This window comes from Condylura cristata, unplaced genomic scaffold (assembly GCF_000260355.1).
Source record: "Condylura cristata isolate star-nosed mole 26May11 unplaced genomic scaffold, ConCri1.0 scaffold00007, whole genome shotgun sequence".
NCBI lineage: Eukaryota > Metazoa > Chordata > Mammalia > Eulipotyphla > Talpidae > Condylura > Condylura cristata.
This window is the reverse complement of record NW_004567108.1, coordinates 1,950,361-1,967,656: the sequence shown is the minus strand read 5'-3', so window position 1 is coordinate 1,967,656 and position 17,296 is coordinate 1,950,361. Positions and strand designations below refer to the sequence as shown.

Here is a 17,296-nt window from a genome sequence, read left to right as displayed (position 1 = left end):
TGCTAGCTAGGAAGCTCTGCTAGTGCGAGCTCGCTCTGCTGAGCATCTGGTGCGAGGTCCAGGCAGGCTTCTATTTTCAAGGACTAAGGTGGGGAAATAGCCAGGCCTGGCTGTCTCCATCGAGCTGAGCCCGTGAACCTGGCACCGGTGGGAATCACCAGCCAGGAGGGATGAAGTGCAGAAGGCGACCTGGTGGCTGAGGATTCCTAGTGCCAGGACCTCAGGGTGCACCCACTGCACCTTAGCTCCGGAGGGCTCAGCTGCCGCCCGCGGTCAGCGCCTGGGGGGCTGCTGTCCTCTGAACGTGTCTCAGAGTGACCTTTCTGGGCTCGCAGTCTCCCGGGGACGGAGCGACACCTGCTGCAGCAGGGCGGCCGCCCCCGCCCCGGCGTCCACCCGCTTCCTCCCTGCCCCGCACACGCCCGGCCCTGGTGACTTGTGTGTACGGCCCTGGCTGGCAGCGATGAGCAGTTCTCCTCCGAGCGAGGCGTCTGCCTCCAGGTAATTAAATTCCGGGCAGCCGCGCGCCGGCCGTGCCTGAGGAATGAGCGCATGGCCGCCGTGGGATGAAATGTCATTAACGGCGACATCCTGTGTGGCTTCCCGCAGGCGCGTCACACAGAAGTGACTGAGGGCAACAGCCCATCACTCCTGTGCAAATAAGCCCCCCGGGGAGCCGGCCGGGACTCCTGAGAGGCAGGGGCAGAGACTTGACAGGCCGGGAGGGAGGGCTGGGCGGGCAGTGAGAGGCACCTGTCAAGACGAGCTTCCCACCTGGAGCCCATTAGGGAGCCGGCCCCCAAGGCCTCCTGATGGACGGACACCCCCAGGCGCCTGGCGGGGAGGCAGCAAATATTGACAGCGCCTGTCTGCAGGCAGACCTGTCAGCTGCAGCTTGTCGGCCTCAGCTTTTCTGCTCATTGGGTTCTCTCAGAAAGTAGCATCATCTAGCCCTGAGGGGAAAGGTGCACAATTATTTGGGGGGTTGTAAGGTTTTATCTTCTTTCCCTTTGAGACCTGGAATGGCCACATCTGTTTCTTAATGGGGTCTTTTATGGGCTTTGAACAGAATTGTCCTGAGACAAGTGCCCTGGAGGGCGGTATCAGGAGCCTGTAGTTCTGAGGTGCGGATGGGCAATGTTTCCTGGTGTCCCGAGGGGCGAATGCTGTCCCCCTCCAATCCTGTGACTTAGCCCTGTACGTAAATCACAAGTATTTCCTCTGAGAAGTTGAGGACGTGACTTTTGCTGATGGGACCGTGTATGAAGAAGTGAGGCAGCTGGAACTTCGCCAACTCCTAAATCACAGTACTTGAAATTATAATTATGCAGCATTTTTTTTTAAAAAACAAGCGTTTATCTTTTCAGACTTTTTAATACATTGAGTCCACATTGGTTTAGGGCCCTGCTTATCATTTAGGGGTTCGGGTTACACCTCTTCAGATGTGTGTTGCCACAGACCACACCACACCCCACCCACAGTCCTCTACCACAGTTCATTAGGCACCCTCCCCCTGCACCCCAGAGCCCCATTCTGCAGCCATATCCTGTTGGTTTAGTTGTGTGGGTTACTTTGTTTGTCTATATTGCACTGGCGTCATCCAATGTGTTTCTCCTTCTGACTTACCTCACCTAGCATGACCCCATCAGGGCCACCGATGCTGTCATAAATGGCCGTCCTCCCCCCTTGTTATGGCCGAATAGTATTCCATCGTGTAGGTACACCCCAATGCACGGAGCAAGGAAAAGCCAGAGTGAACAGCACACCGCCCTTCTCACTGGCTGCCCTCAGTGCTGTGTGGGTGAGGCCCTGAGAACCGACTCACCTGTCCAGCCGCTGACGACCCCACTGGCTGACCTCTGCTGTGAAAGACGAGACAGCTTGGAGGTTTATTAAATCATTTAAGAGCCTTCAACTCTATTAATTAACGTTCTTTCCAAGTGAATAATTATCACCACTTTTAGGATTTCTAGAGGCTACCAAAGCCTGAAATTCTAACACCTTTTGAAAACACTTTGTAATTGAAACAATGTTCAGAAGGAGCTTCCTGTTGCCTGTTCATAGTCAGCTGGCGGACTGACCTGCCACCCATGGAGCAATTACTTTCATCTGAGCAATTAGAAGTGAGCTCAGAGAAAATGAAAATTTCCTCCAGAAAGATTTCCTTCTTTAGCTGGGAAACTGCAGTGCTGAGAGTTGCCTGCGTTTAGGAAAAGTCCTGGACAAAGAGGGTGATTCCCACGTGGCAGGAGCTGGTCTCTACACCCCACGAATAGACAGGAGGCTCGGGGGGACTTGAGCACTACGCATCTTCGCCAAAGCATAAAGACTCTAATAGTGAATTGTCAAAAACACAGGTACCTGCGTGGGATTCGAGATTATATAATACAACACATTCGCCCTCGTATTGAAGGTGGTTATCACAGCTCATTACCGGTTAGAAGCTCCGTTTGGGTTTTCATTGATTCAGTCCCTTAATTTATTATCTTTACCATCTGACCTTGACCACGGATGGGTCCAAGAGAAAATAGCAATGGCCTCCTGTCCTTGGTCTGCAAAGGGCCCTTCACAGAGGCCTTGCTCTTTGAGTGGGGCTCTGTTTTCTCTTTCTAGAAACTGTGCCCCCCCCCCCAATGCTGGCCTGCTGTGCTCCTGGGCGACGCTGGTGTCCCTGGTGGGCAGGCGAGGACCCAGCTGCCTGGGGGCGCTATGTGGCTGACCTCTGATGACCACGCTGCAGCTGGCCTTCAAGACCTCCATCTTTCAAGCTGGGTCCTTGACCTGCTGCTCTTGTCCCTCAGATTTTGAGGTCTCCCTGCTGGCTCCTGATCCAAAATATTTGTCATCCAGGGTGGGGGGAGTCTTCTGCCTCTGTCCGCCCTCCCATGACAGTCCAGAGCTGGCCACCACCTTTGCCAACAGCGTGGCCATTTTGTCGTTTAGACACAGTAAATCTAAAGAGAGTCATTTCCTTCCAGAAACTTGAATTGCCCCAAAGCTGAATGATTTCCAGTCTGGCTGGAGTTATGTCTAAGTGGCGGGGCTGGATGAGAGCTCAGAAAAGATACCCTGAGGGCCTATTGATTGCACTCTTGTTTTAAATCTAATATGGCTTTTAGTCACAGGAAACTCCAGTGGTAAATGTTGTATAAGCTCAGCTTATGATTTAGGGGCCTGGGAGGCCTTGCTGGGGCCCGTTTCACGGACGTGGGCAGGGCGCTCTCTCTGGCGGACCTGGATAGGCTTGGCCTCTGAGCCAGAGCAGCAAGACGCAGCCACATGACCCTTCCACACCTGCCTGGGGGGCGGCGTGTCCCAGCCCCTGCGTGGATGGGCTCCCGGGTCAGCTGAAGGACAGCCAGGCTCCTGCACTCCGGTCTTGGTGTGGCCTGTGGAGTCGGAGGCGGGTCTCACCTGGCCGCGGGTCTCACCTGGCCACAGGTCTCACCTGGCCAAGGTCAGGCCCTGCATGCAGACCACACACTGTTTGACACCTGCTGTGCGCTGGCTCTGTTCTGACAGGAAATGGTGGGAAAGGAGCTGGGAGTCCTGGGGAAGGAGCTGGGGTCCAGGGACGGAGGCCCCTTCCCCGCATCTGGCTCCGGGACTCACTAGCCGAGGGTGGGGATGCAGGACTCGGGGTGTTGGGAGAAAAGAATGTTCCTGATGCTACATGACTGGGATATTTAAGCTGGCTAACACTCCTTCGGGGAAAAGCCTGTGATTCATTGAATCTGATAAGGTGACTGAATTGAAGTCCCTTCCGAGGCAGACGCCAGCCAGGAAGGTCGGTCTTCGTCTTCCTGTGGCCTCTCGCTACGTGTGTGACGCCGAGCTCCCGGCCAAGGCCAGTTCAATTCACTTGCTCAATTAGAAGTTATAAAGAATGAACTTTTGTGGCATACGGGCTGTCTGCCACTCTGGGGTAAAACCTGCGGAGTTGACGAACTTTATGGACTGCTCTGTTGCTATGGCAACCCGCAGCCTGTGCAGGAGCCGGCCTTCATCACTCCCTCATGGACGGGGGTTGGAACAGTAAGGGACACGGATACAAAGGCTTCCTTTTCCTCCTAAGCGTTGGGGTCGGTGCGGCAAACATTGAGGAAACCTCTCGGGAAAGGCGCACAGGACTATGGTGTTGGCGCACGGGTGAATTGGGCTTGGGACGTCCACGGGGAGGGAGGGAGGGAGCCCTCGATGCAGCGTGGGCGAGTCCAGCCCTGGCAGCCCCAGGGAGACAGGTGGCCGGGGCCCCGCAGTGACTCTGGCTCGGTCACTCTGGCCGCCCTCGTCAGAATGGCCACTTGCCTCTTCACGCCTCCGCAGGTTCGGGACACGGAAAGCCACGTAACAAACGTTAAACTGTGGCGAGACGTTGGCCGGTCAGAGGAGGAGCAAGCGGTTGGCCGTTAGGCGCCGGGGCTGCCTGTCCACCGGGCTGTCCCGTCTTCCTGCACTAGCTGTCCCTGTATGACACTTCTTTCCTTAGAAAGAAAAGATAAGGGCCTCCCTGGCGGCACCGAGACTGAGTCTCAGCACTGTGAAGCTGTCCACAGCCGCTGCAGCCTGAGTCTGGTCCCCGGCCAGAGAGTGACCCGCAGGGGGCAGCAGGCCCTCCTGCCCCCCCGCTGCCCCCTCAGCTGTGTGTTTCAGTGGACCCGCCTGTTCTGCTCCCCACTGTGTCTCTGGTGAATCCTTTCACTCCTAGTACCTCTGGCCTGCACCCCAGTTTTTGTACGCATAAGTAAATAAATCTTAAAGAAAAGAAAAATAAGCATCTACTTACCGGGTGTGGGGGTTGCCCCGTAAGGTTTCATGGTCTCTTAGAGCAAATGTGCCCCTGTGCCCTCTGGAAGTGCTTCGGGGCTGTGCGAGGGAGAATCTGCTTCTCTTGGGCTTTTGTTTTTTCTCTTGGGCTTTTTTAATTGTCCAGAGTCCTCTGACTCATCAGCCTTAAAGCTACCTGCACACAGGATGTTGTTTCGATTTAATTGCTTTGTTGCTCCAACTTTGCAGAACCACAGAAAATCATCAGATCTTGTGCAGCAGGACACAATCAAAACTTCCATTTTTATTCGCAGCAGCGGTCGATGACCTGTGAGGTCCCTTGCTCCACTTTGCCCCCCTGTGCTCTGCCTTCCTTTTTCCCTAAAACATGAATTTTTCCCCATAAATACTTGAAATTTTGGTGAGACTCTAATTCCAGCTTCTTCCAAAAAGAAATTCATTTTAATTACTGACCTTTTCCTCAGATACTCAAAAGTTCATTCTCGAACACTCAGGTCTCTCTAATTTCCCCCTCAAGATCACCAGGGTCGTTAACATAAAGGTTGTGAGCACAGTGTCATCGAGATGAAGTATTGTGTGATGTTTACCTGGACGTATCGATCTTTTACTGCGTTCCCTGGCCTGTGTCACTGTTAGTGGCTTTGCGAGCCCAAGACCGTGCCCACAGGGAAGTAGGGTAATAAACGACAATATTTGAAAATGGGAGGCTGTTAGTAATATGACTTGCATATAAGGATCCTACAAACTGAAAGTATTGGAGTCTGACGTATAATTTATAATACCCTTGCATTAGAATATGAGTCATGATATCTTAGGGAAATGGAAAAATTATTTATAGTCTAGTTTTGAAATTGCTTTGAGCACATTATCTGGATGGCAAGATCTATGCTTTACAAAATCGGGACATGGAGACCCGTCCTGGTGGCCCAGCCCTGGAGAAGGGGACACGCAGGCTATGCAGGAGGCAAGTGCCTCGTGGCTGGAGCCGAGCCTGCAAACCCAGGCGGGGGTGGGGCTGGGGGCTTCTCCGGAGGCCTCAGTGGCCCCTTCTCCTAAGGGTGCGGCTGGGTTGGATCCGGGACCTCCCGCGTTCTGCCTCAGCGCCTCCTTAAAGGCTCTCTCCAAGGGCGGCCCTTCTGAGGTCCGGCCATTAAGGATTCACGTGTGAGTTTGGAGGAGACACAAAATTAAAATGTTTTATCTCCTTATAATTTCAACCCAAATGAGAGACTGTCAACAATCCTTCCTCATCTCTACTGGGGTGCAAATGGCATCTTGTTAAAACTTCCAAAGGCAAGTGGGTTGCCGAACATTGCAAATTAGAAAATGATGAACTGTTTCCCCAGAATGAGGTTAATTTTCTCCCATTAATAACCAAATTGTGTGCATTGCAGTTTATGTTACATATAATTGTTAGTAGCTCAGTGCCCTTTTTTTAGTAGGCTTTTTGTTGAAGCAAATAGGTTGTCCTTTGGACTTTTTTTTTTTTCTTAAGCAGAGCAGAAATGGAAGGTATTTGTCATCAGTTTATTCTCTTGTTTGCTTCTCGAGTTCATGGAAATGAGCCCCAATCCTGATAGAGATGTTGGATTATAAATGGCTCATTTACCCCCGCCTGCCGGCCGGCTTCCTCTGATGAAAGAGACACTGTCTATAAATCGTGTCTCGGTCTCTTCTTGAATAACAACGAAGCACTGATGCACTATCCCGCCTGCTCTTTTAGGAACTCGAGGGCCGGCTTAGTACTCGTGATACACCCACAGGGTGGGCAGCGGCTCCACCCCACACTTTGAACCCAAAACTCCTTGGGACGCCGTAGAGCCCAGCACGGGTCTGCTGGGCCGAGGGTCTGCATGCTGGGCCTGGCGCCTGGCCGCCCTCGGGCCTCGTGTAAGCTACCCGGACGTCGTTTCCTCAGAACCAGAATGCTGGAGCTCCCTTTCAGCTATACTGACCTGTAGCTGCCGGGAGTTTAGTCTGTGGCCTAAGGATGGGGGGCGACTGCCTTTCGGGGGACTTACCCTCCGCCTTGAGGCTCCCGTCCAGTTAAGGCTTCACCATCTGAGGGGCTCATGAGTGAAGAGGATGCAGCGGGTACCTGGGTGCCCGCTCCCAGGCACCCCGGGGCCTCCCCAGCTACAGGACTCCGTCCTTAGTGTTTGCTTTGGAGCGTCGTCACCGCCTACTTGGCTCCTCTGGAAGTGGAAGAGCCTGTGATGTCCAAGCCCCTTCCACAGCTCCGGGCCTCATTCTCCTGCTCCCAAAGACTCGGTTTCCTCAGGTATGAAGAGCGCTTGCAGGGTGATCGCACGGGGCTTTGGCAAACACAGCTGCAGATTTAACAAATAAAATAAAGATACCCACGTTAATCTGAACTTCAGGTAAAATGAGAAAAGTATTGACTAGGACACGCTAATCCTGAAAGCATTATTCCTGGGTTCACCGAGGCGCCCTTACATCGGGCGCCTTTATTTACGGTGCGGGCCTGCCGCAGAAACGCTTATCGTTCTGCTCGCACAAGGCGACTGTAAGTCACTCTGTGCAACAGTTAAGGACAGTTTCTCGTAAATACAATTCTTCTGTCTTTCAGACAACGAGCCCATGCCAGTTTGATCAATACTAAAAATCCAGCGTCGCTCCCCTCCTCGTCATGGTCTAGTTCTCAGTGTGAGAGATGAACTCCAAACCTGTAACTGTCCTGCAGGCCCGCGCCTGATTTGCGGTGGAGGCTTCAGGGAAAGGCAAACACTGGCGGGTGGGAGGGTGCCAGGGAGGAGTCAGCCCCGCTTCCGGCCGTCTGTCCGGGCTCCGGGCCTTCCCGGCCTCCTCAGACCCAGCTGCCCTTGCTGGCAAGGCCCGGCCGCGTTTGTGATCCTGCGGAGGACGGCGGGAAGGCGCGTGTCTATCTGGCATCGACGGGTTTTCCCTGCAACCCGCCTGATTGGAAAAGTGAATTTCCAGGGCGCAGAAGGTGTGTGTGGTTCTAGTTTCTGTGGCAACTTTCAGAGTTAATATTTTATCAGATGAAACCAGTTAAAGTGATTTTCTTCCTGTGTCCTTTACGGAGTCTTTAGCTGGAGGCTGTCCCTGTTGGGGACTCGTGGAAAGGGCGCTTCTGTTTCACTTCACAGGGCGGCTGCAGACGCTCACTAAAGGTCACCATGGAAAAATGATTCATCAGGACTCTTGTGGCAAATGCCCTGTGGTAATGGCCGTGCCCAGCAGGGGCGCCCACACCTCCCAGGTGCTCCCCATCTCTCCTCCTTCGCTCTGATCCTCCCTCTCCTCCTGACTTTTTCTTTTTTTAAGATTTCTTTATGTATGCATACAGAACTGGGGTGCAGGCCAGCAGTGCAGGGGGTAAGAGAATTCCCCAGAGACAGAGTGGGGAGCAGAACAGGCAGATGGACGAAATACACAGCTGAGGGGAGCAGCGGGGAGACGGGAGAGGGCTGGTGGATCACCTGGGGTGGGGATCGAACTCTCATTGAAGGGGCTGCAGGGAGCTTCAGGTGCTGCGTGTGCTTTAACTCCTTGCACCACCAGGGAAAATAGTCACTAAAGCCCACCAGGGTGGCGGGTTTTTTTCTTTCTTTCCTTCCTTCTTTCTTCCTTCCCTCATCTGTTTGGTCCGTTTCCCCCAGCACATGTTAATTTTCACTATGATATTTGCTGTGTAATTAATTACTCGCAATCCTTCATTAAAAAAAAAAAAAAAAAAGAGGCAGGAGTGGCCCCGGGGGCAGACCGAGTGGCCTCCAGAGGGCGGCTGTACAGGTGAAGGATGGGTCCCGTGCCATGAGCCCCGGGAGTGCGCAGGGGCCACCCACCTGCGTGAGCGAGGCCAGAGCGGCTGGGGCCCCGGGACCACGCACCCCAGGCCAAGGGCCCCGCAGGTGCTGGGGGTGCCGGAGGCAGGAGCCCCCGGCTGGGGGAAGGAGCGGGTGTCCTGCCGGAGCAGCTGCCTCCCCACACCTCCAAGCCAAGTGCGACGTGTTCACTCTTCCCCACACAGCGTGATTTAGTTTCTGCTGGAACCTTCTCAATCATCGTGTTTACGGGGGGGCTGGAGGTGGGTTGAGCGCTGCTCTCCCAGCCCCGCATACCTTGCTGTGCAGTCAGCAGCCGTCATCTGTGTCGCTGGACATGTTCTCAGCGTGCACTTTATTCAGAGCACCAGGCCAGCCGGCGTCTTGCCCGGGACCGGCCTCCCCTGTCCGCAAGGGCACGCGCATCGTCTGGGCGCTGGACAGTCTTTCCTGCAGGTCCGAGACCGCTGGCTGAGCGGGGAAGCAGAGTCACTACTCAGCTAGCCTCTGTCTCTGTGTTTAGACATCAAGAGGTGCTGGTTTTGCCTCTCGCCAGCCTGTGGGTTTTAGTGGCTATTTCTACGGTGGTTTGAGGACCTGACAGGGTGTTGGGGTGTGGGCAGTGGCCGTGCGTGCCCTGGACCTGGTGCCAGGCTCCAAGGTCACTGGGATTTTCCCGTTGAGCACCTGCCCGGTGGCATGGCTGTGTCACGCCTCTGCTGCCAGCCGGGGTCCCCCGTCCCGTGGCCGTGCCTAGGGCTGACAGAGGGAACCAAAGCCCAGGGCAGCAGAGCCCAGACACGGAGGTCAGCCCAGGGGCATGTTCAGAAGGAAGAGCGGAGCCGGGAAGGGTGTGTCAGAGAAAGCCAAGGAGAGAGGACGGGTGACATGGGCACCCAGGTAGATGGACAGGGCAGGATGGACCCCAGGCACAAGGGGAGGGGCTGGCTGGTTGCCCATCCTGAGGTCGCCCTTGGGCAGGGTCAGCCAGCGGCTGAAGGTGCAGCCTCTCAAGTTGCTCTGCTGCTGGCGGTGGGGTGGAGGCGGGGGGCGCTGCCCGCTCTGGGCTGCGGCTTGTGCCTGGACACGGTGAAGGGGCTGGGTGGTGTCCACAGAGGCCTGTGAAGTCAGCGACTGGCCGCCTCCTCTGCCGGGCAGGGCCAGCGGGGCCCCCAGGGCTCCGCAACGGTGAATGTCCGGGGTGACCGGAGGGAGCCAGCCAAGGCGTGCTGGCCGGCTCCCCGGAAGTCAGGCCGTGGCCTCATGGTTCTCCTCCCCCCTGCAGATCACGGCACCATAAAGAAGGTGCGGGCGCCGCTGACGCCGACCACGGGCGGCTGCCTGCTGGAGGAGATCGAGCTCTTCCCGGAGAGGCGGCCGGAGCCCGTCAGGAGCCTGCGGATCCTGCACAGCCAGAGCGCCCTGTTCGTGGGTCTGCGCGGGCACGTGGCCAAGGTGCCACTGAGGCGCTGCCGGTCCCACAGCACCCGCAGGTAGGCGGCCCTGCCCGGGTCCAGCCCGGCCCCGCCCACTGCCCGGCCCCGCCCACTGCCCGGCCCCGCCCACTGCCCGGCCCCGCCCCCCGCCCACTGCCCCGGCCCCGCCCTCCTTGCGCTGGGCTGGCCGCGCACCTGTGCAGGGGACACCGGGTGCCCCCTCCTGCTGAGGACGCTCCCCGGGGCGCCCGGCAGGTGCCTGCAGCGCTGACTCGTCTGGGCACTGTCACTGTTTGGTTCGAGTACACGTGTGCGGACCGTGTGCGGACACATGTTTATGTCGTGTGTACACTTGTACATCCCTGCCACCGCTTTGGGCGCAGAGGGCACCAAACACTGTCCGGGCTGCCCAGAGCCACCCCTTTCTGGCAGGCGGCAGAGTTGCCCTGGGCACCAGCGCGGGGTGCGTCTCCCCCAGGAGCCACCTCACACACCCCTGGGAGGGGGACGGGAGAAGGGCCCCAACGGGGCAGGCCCCCCACCCAGGCCAGAGGTCTCCTGCTGACCACAGCGGGACTGGAGCCAGTTTGGAGAGAGCAGGTGCAGAGGCGGGAGACCGGGACTCCTCCCCGCTGGCCCCCACCAGCCCCGCTGTGTCCGCCTCCAGCCCCTGAGGGTCTCTGGACAGTCAGAGTCTCAGATGTCCTGGGATCAGTATCGTGCTGAGGCCACGTCCAGGGCATGTGGCTGTGGGCCTGCTGCCCGCTGGACACTGACTGCCACTCACCACCACCCCTTTTTTGCTAACACAGAAGAACTCGGGTGCAGGCCAGAGGTGCAGGGGGGGAGGTAAGGGGACTTCCCAGAGGCAGAGGGGAGCAGGACAGGCAGGTCCACTGACATCCACTGCTGAGAGGTCTGCTGCGCCCTGTGGGTCACTCCCTGGCCAGGATTGAACTCAGGCCATTGGGGTGACAGTGCTGAGACTTAAGCCCTGGCCACCAGGGAGGCACACAACTCACCCTTCTCAAGCAAGTGCCCAGAGGCACTGACCTGCGGGCGCCTCCCTGGGGTCCCTCAGCTTCTCATCCAACCCAGGAATCGCAGTGGAAGCAAGTGAGGGGCTGCGAAGCGGGCGTTCTTGGGGGAAGGAGCAGCGTGTTACCAGAAATGGCGACCCCGTTCCTTTCTGGATAACCCCACGCCATCCAGCCTATGACAGGACCCCCTTTGGTGTCAGCGGCTGTGACTGACCCCAGGACAGCAGTTCTGTCTGCCACAAGCAGGATCAGAGCTCTCTTGTTCTGCTCCTTCCGAATGTAGCCAGGGGCCGTTCAAGATTGTTCTGGTTCATGATCCTGGCCCGGAGCTGTTCTGCCCCACTGCGGGGGAGGGGGGGGTGTCTCCTGTGTGTGACAGGAGGATGGGGGTGTGGTGACCAGCTGGCCTGGCAGGGGCTGAACACTGCTCTTTCCACTCCAGCCAGTGAGCCCCCCAAGTTCTAGCAGTGACTTGGGGGGAGCCACCCAGCATGACATACACCCAAGAGGACATGCTCCACGTCACAGTGGAAGCTCCTGGCTGGCAAAGCAGGGTTCAGCCCCACCCCCAAGGCTGCGCTGCCTCCTGAGTGGGGGTCACGCCCCTCTGCTTCCCTCTGGCGCAGCCGGAGAAATCGAGTCCTGAGTGGGGGACGGGTGTCCCCACGCCCGCTGGTCTCTGCTGCATGTGCCTGGATGCCCCGTGCTGGTTCCACAGGCGCCGCCATCCCCAGCACCCCGACTGGGGCTCACACCCCAGACCCCCCTCACTTTCCTTTCAAGATGAGGCGGCCCCTTTCTCTCCAGGCTCCTGGGGGGCAGATGTCAGCTCCCCGCAGGGACTACCCTCCCTGCAGTTTGCTTGCCAAGTGGCTTTAACCTCTGGAGCTTGCTAGGGGCCTGCAGTGGGCGTGCCTGACCCAGCCCCCGGAAAGCCGCTCCAGATTCCAGCCCGGAAGTCCCTCTGCTTGTCTGCGGGTCTCTGCCACCATCTGCCTGCGGGTGTGCCTGAGCCTCCTGCAGCTGCCCCGGCAGGCGCCTCCACAGGCTCCATAACTATTTACCAAATTAGCGAGTGCGCACCCCACTGTGCCCCAATTTGTTATTTTACTTTATAGTCTAAGTTTTGAGGAAACCTAAATTCTGGTGCAAGCCGAGCGGCCTTTCTAGAAACAAGCAGTGGCAGGAACAGCAGAAAGACAGAAAGGTGGGGCCTGCGGAGAGTGCTGTAAGTTTGCTGCAGGGTGAATCACGCCCTGTAAACACAGAAGGACAGGGCTTTGAAGAGCCTTTTCACCCTCCAGTGATTTATTTGTGCTTTGAGTGTTTCTAAAGGGTTACTCCGGAAATGGCTTTTTTCAGCTTTGTTTTAAACTTTTAGTTTATCAAAATTGGAGGGAAAGGGGGAGCCATTAAGAAAAAGACCTGCGCTCCCTTGTGAAAGGGTAGCTGGTTACTGGGAGCTCATTAGTCTGTTGTAGTGCAGGTTAGTTAAGCAATTAATGCCTCGTTAAGAAAATGAGCATGGAGATGAGGCTCCGGAGGACATCTGTTGCTTAAAGGGCAAAGTTTTAAAAGGTGGAGTTAACAGTTGTTATTAAAGATTTATTTATGCATAGAAAAACTGGGGTACAGGCCAGAAGTGTGGGGGGTGTGAGAAGATTCCCCAGAGACAGAGTGGGGAGCAGGACAGGCAGATGGACGAAGCACACTGCTGAGGGGAGCAAGGGGGAGACCGGAGAGGTCTGCTGCGCCCTGTGGTCACTCCCTGGCCCTGGCCGGGGATCGAACTCCCGCTGCAGTGGCTGCGGACAGCTTCATGTGCTACACTTTCACCTGTTGCACCACCAGGGAGTTCCAATCTTGTTTAGCTTTAAAACAGATTTTTCATGAAAATTTGAGTGCTCTGATAATGTTTGAACTAAAAACCACTTGCTTGAGGTTACTGGTGGTGCCCACCCATTATTCCAAGTTAATCTTAAAGTAGATTGAAATCTGAAAAATCCTCACAGTAGTTAATCCAATGTCCTTTCATGGTAGTCAGGATAGAATGGTGGTTTTAGTGCTTTAAAAGTTGGTGACAACCTGCTAGTCTAGTTTGGTCATTGCCTCAACAAATCACAGCATGCAACGCGAATATTATTAACTGCCTTTAGCAAGTTAGGCATCATGAGTTTGGTCATGTGCTTTACTAGTAATTAGGTCTCTTATTTGGCCTGTGTCCCAGCTGAAAAACTGCTGTTAGAGCTGTCCTGGTGCAGATCTGCTTGGGAATTATAAATTAATCTTCTCTGACACATGCTTTTCCTGCAGCCCAGTTTCTTTCGCCAGAGCAAAGCCCACCTTCCATTCCCAGTGCTGCAGGGAACCTGAGCTCCAGATTGGGACTTTAGGGGAAGCCCAGACAAGCTGCTGGGCTCCCCTCCCGGATCTCACCCCACTGACCTATGGGTCACCCGGGACATCATCCGCTCCTGGCCCGTCGCTGGCCGCCTCTCTCCCCCAAGTCCTGGGTCACAAAGCTGATCGTCACTCATCCTGTGCTGTGGCCCAACAACTTGCCCACTTTTGGGGGTGCACTATGGACTTTGATGTCACCTTTTTTTTTTTTTTTAAGATTCATTTATTTGTGCATACAGAACTTGAGTACAGACCAGAGGTGCAGGGGCAGTGAGAGTCTTCACCAGAGACAGAGTGGGGAGAAGAACAGGCAGACTGACGAAGTACACTGCTGAGGGGAGCAGCGGGCGGGTCAGGAGAGGTCTGCCGTGCCCTGTGGGTCACCTGCGGGACCAGGGATTGAACTCGCACCGAGGCAGCTGCTGCTGGCTTGCAGTGCTGTGTCCTAACCCGTTGCACCACCAGGGAGGGCCCTGACATCACCCTTTGAACAGAGGAGCTGTGACCATCATGGCTTTAGTATTTCTGGTGCAGAATATATCAAACGTTCTAGAAGCCGGTAGTATGGTATGGCTTGTCATTCAGTGTAGAGATGAATTAGATATTAGAGTAGATCTATGTACCCCATCCCTATTAAATTGCATTACCTCGTGATGCAATTTAATCATCAAAACAGCTCCTGTTGTTTTGAGGGCAATGGCGTCATGACACTGTCACTCCACTTTGTCAAAGAGGAAACTGAAGGAACATACATTCCAAAGCGACCTGCCCTTGAGAGCAGCGTGGGTGTCTCTGGGTGTGTTTCTCAGGAAGGTGGCTGCCTGCCTGGGGTTTTGCAGCATGTGTCTGGTCATATTTTAGTTGCAAATCAAAGGAGGCAGCCTCCAGTCTCCGCTGCTGACTCCGTACTCCCAGACTTTCAAGTCTGGGTCTCGGCAGCTGTCCTAGGGATGAGCCAAGCGAGTGAGTTCAAACACTTTTCAGACCCCATGTTTAATGAGCACGTTTTGTTACCATGGCAAACATCCTTGATCTAAGAAGTAAAGGAACAAAATGCGAGACAAGCCTTAGGGAAACTCATCGGTGCTGCAGTATCCACAGTGCGGGCCACCACAGCCAAGCGCGCTCACTTTCCAGAAATGTGGTAAGATGATTTCACAAGTATACCTAGTCAACGCACTTGTTGTGATTATGCTCAGATTAGCCTATAATCCACAAACTTTAAAACATGACAGAAGGATTTAGGCAAATATAAATGTCATGGACCTAGAAGTAGGAAAATAATTTAACTTTCTAGAATTAAAAGTCCGGGAGTACGGAGTTGACAAAGGAACCAGCCACTGTACCCCAAGGACTTACTGTGCGTCAAGGAAAGGAGCAGTGGGCAGTAAAGCGCACACTCACCTCTGGGACACATGTTCAATAAATGTATTTTCAAGGTAACCTTTATGTTTTGACCAATAGTTTTCCTGAATTCAGATGCTTTCAATGATGGGCTCGTTTATGGAATGAGAATACTCTAAGGCTGTTAGTAAAACAAGGATATATTTATATTAAAATGATTCATTATGCAAAAGTGACATCTTCAGAGCAGTGAGGAAAAGCCACACCATGCTGGCCAGTTAACAGGAACTCCCGATCGTCCACGTGGTCTCCTGGGGGCCCTGAACTCCAAAACTAACATGTAATGAGGACCAGCTGTGCTTCAAACACAGCTTAGGTAAAGACAGAGCTCAACGGAACTTTTCTCGTGGTACGAACTATTTTACATAAGGAGAACATATCTCACATACGCGGTATTTTTGCTGAATGAGCACAGTGTTTGCAGAAAGGCTTTACGGTCTTAACAGATAAAGGGACATTACCACCACGCGCAGCCAGGCAGGATCTTCAGCACTGCAGGACGAAAAGGGTGTTAGTCAAAGCAGCTTTTCACTTAAAATAGTATTCTAAACTGTCTAAAAGGTATTCTGTGGAGCCCTGCGCTTAGATGAGCTAACTGTGCTTGCATTTCCGAGCAGGTGTCCAACAGATAATGCCGGGAGGGGGGGGGGGGGTGTGGTGGAGGTGAGTATTGTGCAGGTGGTGAAGGGCATAACGATATTTTTGAGCATTGCAAGATTCTACCTTTTGTCCCCTTATGACACTGAGCGGCTCACAATACGTTTTATGTTAGAGAAAAACCACAGATATTCAGCCGAAATGAGTGATCGAATCTGAACTTGATCCTGATGGTGTGGGCAGAGAGCCACAGCCTCCAGGGCACCGACTGACGCCTCTCCCGGTGTCGGCACCAAGGCCTCGGCGGGCCTGGGCAGGCCCCGGCTTTGCTGTCCGCTGACCCCCCTGTCGCCTGCAGCGCCTGCGTCAGGGCCCAGGACCCCTACTGCGGCTGGGACGTGAGCATGAAGAAGTGCACCAGCCTGGAGGAGAGCCTGAGCATGGCGCAGTGGGAGCAGAGCATTTCCGCCTGTCCTGTGAGTGCCCCGCGCGGCCACCGCAGGCCTCCAGGGACCCCGGGTCTCCTGCCACCTCCGCCCCACGGGGTCCACGCGCGGGCTGATTGCAGCTTCTCCTCACCCTCGCGGCGCGGCACGCTCTCCGCTCACCCATCCCCACCCCGCTCGCAGCCAGGGGCGCGGCCCGGCTCTCAGACTAGCCAAGTGCGGTGGCCTGAGAGACGCCGGAGCTGGTCTGGCAGAGGAGCGGACCACTCTTGTGTTCTTGGGCTCTGGACCCCAGAGTTTGGAGCGAACTGTGTGCCTGCTGCAGCAGCCCTGACGTCAGTTTAGTGAATTTAGTAGACTCAAATCAATCAAAAATGAATAGTACAAGCTAAAATGAGTAAGTCACTTCCATACCCATTGCTCTCCCTTGGGGGTTAGTCCAGAAGCTGAGAGAGCTAGAGCTTTGAAGAACAAACGGAAGGCCGTGTCCACGGGGCCCATCTCGGGGGCTCTGGGACAGCCTCAGTTATGCTCCCCCAGCGGACCCCGAGGTGAGGGACCGGCTGGGCTCACGCTGGATGGGCCCCACGCTGTCCTCTGTCCTCCAGCGGACCCCGAGGTGAGGGGGTCCGGTTGGCTTCACAGCAGACGGGCCCCACGCTGCCCTCTGTCCCCCAGTGGACCCCACGGTGAGGGGGGACTGGTTGGCCTCACAGCAGACGGGCCCCACGCTGCCCTCTGAGGCTAGCCACGTCTGTCTTCGTGTGGAGAAGCCAGCTTTCCCTTTGCCTTAGAACCCCCATCACGCAACCTCAAATACTCTTTTCTGACCTCAGAAAAGATGAGCGACACTCTCACCGTCCCGTAAGTAACCGGTGCCCGCTCTGTGTGTCCGGCTGCCCCTACGGGGGCAGTGAGACGAGGGACACGCGCCCCGGGCCGCTCCCCGGCAGCAGGACAGCCTCAGCCACCGACACGTGTGGGTCACCCCGCGCAAGGCGCCTGCCGTCCCCAGGTCTCGGCCCCCTGCCTGCGGCGCTGACCCCGGACAGCAGCCAGGGGGGGCAGGAGGCCGAAGTGGGTGGGCGGCCCCTCCCGCCAGGCCCCCGCCCAGGCCGCACCGAGCCGGGGCTCAGCTGCTCGCCCTCCATCTCGGATCTGCGAAGCCAGATTTTCTGCTGTCTCCTGGAATCGGTCTTAAAAAACAAGAGTTTGTGCCAAGTTCCTTCTTGTTGAGCTGCATTTTGAAAACGCAAAGCTGTTCGCCTTCAGCCCTGCACCAAGTGCCAGAACTGGGGTCGCGCTCTGAAGGTCACGTGAGCCCGTAAAACAGCAGCAGTCAGATGTTTGACACGGCAGGGTGTTTTGGTTTGCTT

General features: G+C 55.6%; 1 protein-coding gene across 1 annotated transcript in view; it reads left to right on the top strand.

Annotated features, from left to right (window-relative positions):
• The window catches only part of SEMA5A (sema domain, seven thrombospondin repeats (type 1 and type 1-like), transmembrane domain (TM) and short cytoplasmic domain, (semaphorin) 5A), a 230,863-nt gene that overhangs the window by 165,596 nt on the left and 47,971 nt on the right, over nt 1–17,296 (top strand). The window contains exons 11-12 of the mRNA XM_012721743.1: nt 9,883–10,090; nt 15,833–15,950. Of these exons, the coding sequence (XP_012577197.1) occupies nt 9,883–10,090; nt 15,833–15,950 (326 nt within the window). The remainder of the gene's footprint in view (nt 1–9,882; nt 10,091–15,832; nt 15,951–17,296) is intronic.